Below are 9429 nucleotides of genomic sequence, written 5' to 3' on the forward strand. Positions count from 1 at the left end.
ATTTCTTTAGCCACCATCCTGACAAAATAAAATATAGTGTAGCTTCAGCCCTATTCTTATGGGCTTTGAGAAATTGTAGCTCCCAATACTTAGATTTGGAACTAAATTCAGTGAAAAAATCAACTAACAAAATTAGGATACCCGCTGTGGTTTTTACAAAAAGCTCTTAGCAAGGCCAAAATTAGTTTTCACAAAACAGATTCCCATTCCGCCATGAATCATAATTGGGATAATAGATGCATAAAATTGCCTTTTAACAAATCAATCCATGAATTGTCTCACATGTTACCAAAGGAAAAGGTAAATTTTATCTTCCATTATCCCAATAATTTGTTCAGCAAAGTTGTCAATATACATCATAGTTCCAAGAGTAATACAACTCCTGGGGTTTATAAATTACCCTGTTTAGATTGCAATGATGTATATTGGGGACAGACGGGTCAAGATCTCAATACCAGGGTTAAGGAGCACAAGAACTCTGTTAAATACGGACAGGAAAATTCCACAGTATTTCAGCACGTCGCCAATAAAAACCACCGAATAAATTGGGACGATGCTGAAATAATTTATAAATCCAAATGTAGTTTCAGAAGAAAAATAGTAGAATCCTCCTTAATATATAATTTCCCAAATTACAACATTTCCCATGGTCAATGGTCACCAGACTATTTCTTCTTTTGCCATAAATAAAATATTACCATCAACATTAGCGGTGGACAAAAATCACCAAGGCCCATGCAACGCCGGTCATGTGACCTGAGCCACCAAGATGCGAGCATGCGTGCCGGGCGCGTTGACCTGAGCCTCGTCCCCTCTTGCTATCTCACTGTCTCACTATAAATACACATTGTTCTGTACTTTGTAACTCATATCTGCTGAAGAGGATCACAGTAAGTGATCAAAATATACAGATCTCTATATCTTCGCTTACTCTTCTCCGAAAGTGGGTCATCAGTATCATATATATATATATATATATATTATATATATATATATATATTTATATATATATACAGCTCTTCAATAACAGGGTCTCACAACCTGAGCTGGTTTATCCCCACCTCCTCATCATCTGCTGACTACCCTTTTCATTCCCATGCACAGTAGCAGTGTAAACTCATGGCAACTGAACTGAATTCTACACAAACATTCAGACTCAAAATATTGTTTAAACATGAAACAAAAGAACTGTCATGTGCAGACCTTGCGGAGCTTAAGATTACTTGTGTGGTCAGTAGGTGGCACATGGCGCAAGGGTGTACTGCTTCCCACACTCATCAAAATCCGTCACCATAACTTCGTTGGGCTAATCTCCTTTGTTTCCTGCAGCTAAACAGCATCATATTAATGAGATTTGTTCAACAATACAGAAATGAGGAAGATAAACATCATTTATTTAGATACTCATGATTCATGCTGAATCCTGTTTTGATTCGGATGGTGAACAAAGATAAGGGAGTAATAGCAATAATGATTATTGCCTTTAATGGGGAAATTTTGATAACAGAATTAGAAAGACAGTAGTGAACATTGGAAAAATACTGGGGATGTGCAAAAGGTAGTAGTTTTTCTGAATGCTTTTTTGAATATCATTGAAGGACATCACAATACATGAGAGGTTACTTGAGGAAGAATTATCTACAGTCATGTGGATGCAGAACATACTAGTTTACTATTTGAAAGTCAAGAGTTTGGATTGGATATCCACCGTTATTTGTGTGTTGAAGGGGACTTTCCATTAATGGACAAGATACTAGGAATGTATAATATGTAAGGCATTACTGGAGGCAGAGTGTTCTCGTTTATTGTGTGTAAGCCACTCAGTTACACAGAGTGGATTACTTACATTATTCATGTGTTCAAGATGAACCTCAATCTTATCCTTTGCTCTCCTGCAGTCTTCACGGCTAGGATGTGTGCCAACAACAATGGGTATTTGGTAATATGCTGTACTGGAACCTGTTCATTATACAAAGAATATTTACTATGTGATATAAAGAATGCAATGCTTAAGACATAGACATAAAATATCATTATATGTTATTTGAGTCTGGCTTATTAAGATAGAAATGCAATGGACATGTGCAAGTGCATTAGCTGAAACCTGACACCTTTAACACAATTATGTCTTTTGTCAATTCCATCACAGCTAAAGAAAGGTAAATCTATGCAACTTAAGTGAATGGAGTCTTGATTAATTGAGACCCCTTCAGAATGGAAGCCATCATCATAGATACAATTACTGCCTGTTCTTCAAAGCATCTTACTTTGTTGAAAGGTGTGGGTAAATAAGAATGGTAGGGACACAGCAAGCAGGGTGAGTGATGGACTGCCAGTGGCATGGCTGGATTTAGGACAGGGTAAATAGGGCCTCGTGCATTTAGGGGTCCCGTGCCAACTCCATTACAATAGTATAAACACTTTTTTTGGTGTATCATGATAAAACATGTAATCAGCTGACTGACGAAGCACTGAGCAGCACTGTGATTGTAAACAAACTCCGAGGTGGCTGACAGCATGTTCCACAAAAACTGGGACAATATTCTAATGAGGGGTGAACCTGACAAGGCCCCGCAACGTGTAAATCCGGCCCTGGTCAGTGGTACTTGGCTATGATTTTTTTTCAAAGTATGATTGTTCGAACAATAATGATAATAATAACAATAATAACCGTAATAACAATAATAACCATACATACATATAACAAGGCTTTTTCCCCCTTACAAGGGAGGTAGCCAAAAAGGAAAAGGCATAAAATCATTCCCACCCATTCCATACCTGAATACACTCTACACCTCTCCACCCTCCCATATTAATAACCATAATAACAATAATTGTTGTCTCAAGTTCAACCTCTATCTGGAGGTACAACCACAAGTAGCTGACAACCATTTTCTGAACTGGAACCCTCAGTCTCTTGATCAACATTGTTGGATAGGGAGTATCACTGCAAAGTTGGCACAAACTGCGAATCGAACCCCGGATCTCCCAACTGCCAGGCAAATATACTTACTGATCACACCACAGTTGCCTCCAGTGATCACTAGCACAAACAATGATTTATTTCCTTCAGTTTTCCCATAAGGAGAGCTGACAACCAACAAATGCTCTCCTTTTCCTACTCATATAAGCCAGGGACACAGAAACAGTTCCACACTAATACAACACAAATAGCAGTCTATTATTTCTTCTCATGGGATGGACTAAGAACTGTTGACAGCTGCTGTAAAGCTGCCCATTACCAATCAATAAAACCCAAGACAACAATCATTATCAGTATACATTAAGAATAATATACAGCACTACCCACCATGAGGAAAGAGTGGAGATTCATACGGCGCAAGAGAGTATTTTCCATCTGGGAGACTTTCAAGAAGATCCACAGCAGCTCTCTTTCTTTTTCAAGGCCCTGAAGAAGCAGTGAGGCCTCACCCTGCAGAACACCAAAGATAATTTAGTGATTCAAAAATTAAAACACCTGAACAGAATAAAATAATCATAAGACCAAAATTTTGCAGTGATTAAACCCATCATGTTATAGTAATGTTCTCTTTTCAAGTTTCCTTCTATCTAATACCAGATGATTTTAATTAGCTGGAGGGCAGGCTGTGGCCAAAGTAGGGTCCTGAGACCCCACACTGGCTCAGGTCTCCCTCTCAGCTGAATAAAACTGGAATAAGCCAAAGAAGAATTTAAAGTATGCCATCACATCAAAGGTGTTAAGAAGTTAAGCTATGGTATGAAAAAAAAGATAAGTGAACAGAAATATAGACAGCAAAGATGGATATAGGAAAGAGTAAAAATAATAAAATCACCTGGTGTTAGAACAAAACAAAGTGGTAATATAGGATAACCGAGACAGCATATGTGTGTTTGCAACATATACTAAGTGTTCACACATAAGTGATAAGATAACTTTATGTTCTTTCACTGCTGATGGTTGTGGGTTTTCTGCAAGAGAGACCAGGGGAAACTGATTGATTGACTAATTCTTTCATTGCCCTACCTAGTGCACAGGTAGCTACAAACATGTCCACAAAATGCACATAAGAGTACTGACACACTCAAACTGTGCTTCTGTGGATAACACAGAACATACATTTCACTCAACCCTGCCACCTCCATAGGCGTAACCAGAAAAAAAGAGTTCAATTGTACAAAGCATTGTACACATACACACACAAAACATAATTATATGTGCATACATTTTGTACAATCAGTATCCAAATATGTATAGGTTACAAAAAGTCCATACTTTCCTGTATGGAGTATTCACTGCATAATCCTACGTAATCAATACACTAGGGGAGTTTTTATTACACCCCTATGGATCAGAGTTGCCAAGCAATATTTTACGATTATGATTTATCTCCACACTATGAAGAACACTGATCTTCAACTATCTAATATTTACTACTACTATTATTTCTCCTTTCCTCTACTCTCCATAAAATCTAAGACTCCAAGTGACGCACATATGGATCAGAGTTACTCAGCGCTCTTTTATGCTAGAAAAACAAATCTTCAAGGATAGAAGTGCCAGTTATCAATACTTACTTGTAGAGCTCCTCAACGATAACCTTGAGGTCCCGTCCGTACTTCACTTCCATCTCGATGATCTCCATTAGGATCTCCTTCCATTCTTGTCTTCTCCTTCCACATCTCCTACAGAGGAGGGGAGCATACATCACACCACTGAAAGAGAGAAAATCGACGCAAGTGCTAAAATATATATTAAAAATAGAAAATGATAATGATGATAATCAGGGGCGCCCACAGACATTCTTGTGGTGGACGCACAAGGTATAAAGGGCTATAGGGAGACAACCAAGCAAAGCTTATCCACCTGAGGGGTTCGGAAATGTTTTGAGTTTTTGCCACTTTTTGGTTGCCTTTTTGACATACTTAGGACCATTAATTTTAGAAGTGAATTGCAGCCTTTTATTGAGGGGAAAACTAATGTAATTGTGTATCTTTCATTAAACATAAGTACCGGTGTATAGTAGTCTATTGCACTGACTTGAATATGCAATGAATGGTTCAATGAGTTATAAAACAGTTTATTTTATATATTTATCAACTACATACAGTAATTGTTTATGACAATATTATGCATATATAGTAGTTGTAATAATAATGCCAATAGAATGTAGATATCATATGGATAGTACAAAAATTATATTCTATTATTTCATGTATTATGTATCCAATATTCATTAAATTCTTCACCAAAATATACTCTGGGTTACTTTTAACACAGCATGACTTCGTAAATTTATATTATATTTGTCAGTGGGGATGTTTTTTTTTTTATTTCATATCAAACCACATAAATTAAAACACAATGACACAAACCATCTTTATTGAAATGCTAATGCAATACGTCTATGTCCACTACTATCAAAGCTGTGTAAGACATTCTCATAGTTAATAGCAACATCTTGATGAATATGCAACAGTGCTAAAGCGCTTAGTCTATCAGAAGCCATAGTGGATCTTAGGTATGACTTAAGCCATTTAAGTGTGCTAAAACTGCGCTCAGCAGATGCAGTGCTGACAGGCATGGTTAAGAGAACTGTAAAAATATTGTTCAGGTTTGGATAGAGGTATCTTGTACTTTGAATACATTCTTCTAATTTCAAAGGACCACCATCCTTATGTCTCCACTTCCACCTTTCCACTTCAGCATCCAAATCAAGAAGTCTAATGAATGGAGAATATGCCTCTTTTATTACTGCTATGTCTTCTTCTGAGAGACTCGCAAGATTCTGTGGCAAAAGCATTTCTGCTCTAACCCTGTTAGTAGATCCACAGATACATTCATTGAGTTGTACAATAAGGTGATCCAAAAAAGGGTTGTGAAGGTTTCTCTCAAAGAATTCTGCACTTGTAGTGGATGGGTCATTTTCTCTGTTTTTCTGACGACAAATAGACCGAGGGTGCTTCTCATCAACCTGTAAATCTGCTGCCAACTGTGTTGCTTTCCTGTACAGATGCTCAAAAGATGATCCATCAGACCATTTTGATTTCAGCATTTCCACCAACTCTTTGCATTCTTGTGTAGCTTTAATCAAGTTATTAGTCTTACTTTGTAGAGCCACGGAAAGAGTTTTTGTCAAATTTAGGTAGTGGTGGACAATTACCAGTGTGGTAAGAAACTGGAAGCAGTGAATGCTCATAAAGAATGCCCCTGCCTTTGCTGCGGTACTTGGGTCAGTGTCATTTTCTCTGAAGTGCAAAGTGTCAATTATATTTTCTATATCATTCAGAAATACTCCAAGTGTTTCCTCATGACATCCCCATCTAGTAACACAAAACTTTTTCAAACGATCAGCGTCTTCATTTTGAGATGTATAAATATGAAGCCGCTTTGCTGATGCATTAATGAACTTCACAATTTCCCCAACAACAGAATATAGGTTTCTTACACTTGTTTCTTTGCATGTGTGTGTTATTGCCAGATTTAAACAATGTGCTCTACAGTGAACATACTTGACAGTAGGGGCATCATTTACAAACCGTGCCTGTACACCTTTGATTTTCCCAGACATGTTAGAAGCTCCATCAAATCCTAAACCCACAACCTTGTTCTTGTCCAGGCCAAAGTCTTCCAGTTTGTTGCAGATCAACTTGTACAAAGTTTCTCCTGTTGTGTCAGCAGTCTCTTCAAATGTAACAAACTCTTAATGTCGACTGCCATCAGAGGTGACATACAGCACCACAAGGGCTACTTGTTCTTTGACTGAGATGTCAGTTGCTTCATCAACAATCACACTGAAGTATTTTGCCTCTCTGCATGGAGTTACAGTGGTTTCCCTTATTTGGCTACCAATAATGCTAATAATCTCATTTTGAATTCGATGACTGATGTATTGACTGTTCTTAGAAGCCAGTTTCAAGTGTTCACGGAGAACAGTATCATGTTCAGATCTAAGCTCTAAGAGTGCCATGAAATTACTACGACTATCTGTCTTGCCACGCAAGGCTATGCCTTGCTTACCACATAGGCATATAATCTTCACAATAGACACTAGAGCAGCTCTATTTCTTACAACCTGTTCAGCATAGGCTTTAGAAAGAGACTGATTTATTGACAGATTTTTTCCATCACAAATATGTTTGAATGCCAAAGCATCACTAACAGCGCTTAAATGAATAGGTGATTTGTTGTGACGTTCTGCATGCCTCATGATGTTGCTCCAATCTGAATGACCTTGGCAAAAATGGAACATGCTGTACAAAAAAACACAATCATCCTTCACACTATAGCTCATATAAGGAAATTCAGATTGAGATGTGGTCACCACCCAGCTCTTCGTAGCTACCAGAAGAAGCTGAATGACTCCATCAACGACATCTGTCCAGATTGCGGCACATCATCACACACTATCACACATCATAGAACATTATTATTATACAACACACTGATATTCAAGACACCAGCACAATATACACTCAGCGAAGGACCTGTGGCTCTTCTCAGGAGCTCAGGGCTGCTCGGCCTGACAGCCTGAGGAACGGCACCAACAACAACTATGGCACACTAGGTAAATACATACTGCAGTCTGCAGCTAGTGCCTTTACCGCTGAATTTCAGCTAACAAGTATCAACAATGGTCGTTCACATATAAAAGAAATTGTTTATTTCTTGTTCGATACTTCTGCAGTCACATCAGCAAAGAATTATAATAATTTCAATGACAACTACTAAATTAATCCAACATCCAATAATCCCGAATTCGTGATTCTCAAATAATAGACTAGAGTATATTAATTGTTTGAGAAACGAAAAGGGAATAATGAATTTGACGGCAACTAAAGAAAACGGACGCTTACAAAATATAGGCTTTCCTCCTGTTTTTTTAAAGTGTGGTTGAATATATCTAAAACTAAGTAGTAACAACAAATAAATGAATACTAACTAATACAACAAAATCAGCAACAAAGTAACTTCAGAAATACAAATATAAATTCAAGTTCACTCAAATAAAATCGACAAATTTTGCAATACACACTCGAACAGCTGTCACCGAATATTAATTAACATAACTCGATCAAAAACACTTACGGCACAAGACGAGAAATTCAAACACAAATACAAATTCACCTTCAACACTACACGTTTACCAAAATTGTTCACTCAAATAAAATCCACAAACTTTACAATACACACTCAATCAGCTGTCACACTAGCCGTTCACATATCCACTGCCAAAAACCCAAAACCCCACTAATGTTCACTCGCAAGTGCACGACTCACACAAACATACACACTCCGCTGACAGGATCGACAAAATTACATATACCACGCGATACAGCACATGTGAATACGTACCACTCGAACCATGACACGTGCATACATTTCACTCGGTGTTCAGACACAGAAGCGGAAATCCTGTCGCTAAACAACTCTGCAACTCTACCAGTCTCTATGACACATGAAACCGATAACAATGCATATATCCACCAAAACCACACAATGTCACATTTTTCGTTTGCGTTTTCTTCTGTTTATAATTTATATACTACATAGATCCACATGTATTCTAGTGCATACATAATTTTAACACTGATGCTTTACCACGTTTCTAATGTATTTAAAACATCTACATTTTTCATTGAAAGTTGAGGGTTTTAGAAGGGAAAAATGTTTAATAGGGGACCTTGTATGCTTGTAATGTCCAAACAGGACGCATGTGCGTCCGGTGCGTCAGCCTGCGGGCGCCCCTGATGATAATGATAATAACAATAATAATTATAATGATAAATTAATAAATCAATTAAAATAAATCATTAAAACGACTTCCAAGGTCTACGACAGAAAATTTAATGATTGCAAAATTGCACATAATGTATAACAAAAATAATATTCAAACTATTACATAATAATGATATTTATCATTATCACTATTACTATGATTATCATCATCATTAATATTATTATAGTAATAATAATAATGATAATAATAATAATAATAATGATTACTATTATTATTATTGTTATTATTATTATTATCATTATTATTACCATCATCATTATCACTTACCTGCTGAGGATCATAAGTCTTCCTGATGCCCGACAGAGAAAGAACCAATCCATCTTATCCTCAGAACTTCCACCTTGACCTTACCTGCTGGTAACGGTGGCGTCGACGTGCACATCACAGTCGTCACAGACATGGTCGCCCTCCCTGGTGCTCGTCCGAGTCACCCGACGAAGGCCCAGTGAAGGTTTGCTCGTCTCGGATCCAACGCCCGAATCTGTGCGCTCAACTTCAGCCGTCACCAGACGCTCCTGAAACGGATCGTGACGTCATCATAAGAATGGGGGAGATTGCAAGAGGCCATAAGGCCTGCATTAGGCAGTTTCGTGTCCATTGCCATCTGTCATCTCGGTACGGTACAGTTTTGGTTTCCGTCCTATAGAGC

At 37.7% G+C, this 9429-nt stretch overlaps 2 protein-coding genes across 9 annotated transcripts in view; both read right to left on the reverse strand.

Moving 5' to 3' along the window:
• The window catches only part of LOC143023896 (uncharacterized), a 29198-nt gene extending 23996 nt beyond the window's left edge, over positions 1–5202 (reverse strand). For 6 of the 8 annotated variants that reach the window (XR_012966236.1, XR_012966232.1, XR_012966234.1 and 3 more), the window contains exons 1-4: positions 4558–5202; positions 3311–3433; positions 1847–1959; positions 1204–1329 (exon numbers count right to left, since the gene is read on the reverse strand). Coding sequence is in view for 2 of the 8 variants with exons in the window: in XM_076182558.1 (XP_076038673.1) it covers positions 1204–1278 (75 nt within the window). In the remaining 6 variants the exon portion in view is untranslated. The remainder of the gene's footprint in view (positions 1–1203; positions 1330–1846; positions 1960–3310; positions 3434–4557) is intronic. The other 2 variants (XR_012966235.1, XR_012966237.1) reach the window with 2 other exon arrangements.
• Positions 5203–5360: 158 nt separating this feature from the next.
• LOC143023889 (52 kDa repressor of the inhibitor of the protein kinase-like) lies at positions 5361–6551 on the reverse strand. The gene has a single exon (XM_076182548.1). The coding sequence runs from the start codon at positions 6549–6551 to the stop codon at positions 5361–5363; it is 1191 nt and encodes a 396-aa protein (XP_076038663.1).
• Between the last annotated feature and the right edge of the window lie 2878 nt (positions 6552–9429).

This window comes from Oratosquilla oratoria, unplaced genomic scaffold (genome assembly GCF_046742065.1).
Source record: "Oratosquilla oratoria isolate Oo_2021 unplaced genomic scaffold, ASM4674206v1 SCAFFOLD68, whole genome shotgun sequence".
NCBI classification, from domain to species: Eukaryota; Metazoa; Arthropoda; class Malacostraca; order Stomatopoda; family Squillidae; genus Oratosquilla; species Oratosquilla oratoria.

Coding starts and splice junctions, on each gene's coding strand:
- LOC143023889 (XM_076182548.1), bottom strand. CDS start 6,551: ATGTCTGGGAAAATCAAAGGTGTACAGGCACGGTTTGTAAATGATGCC.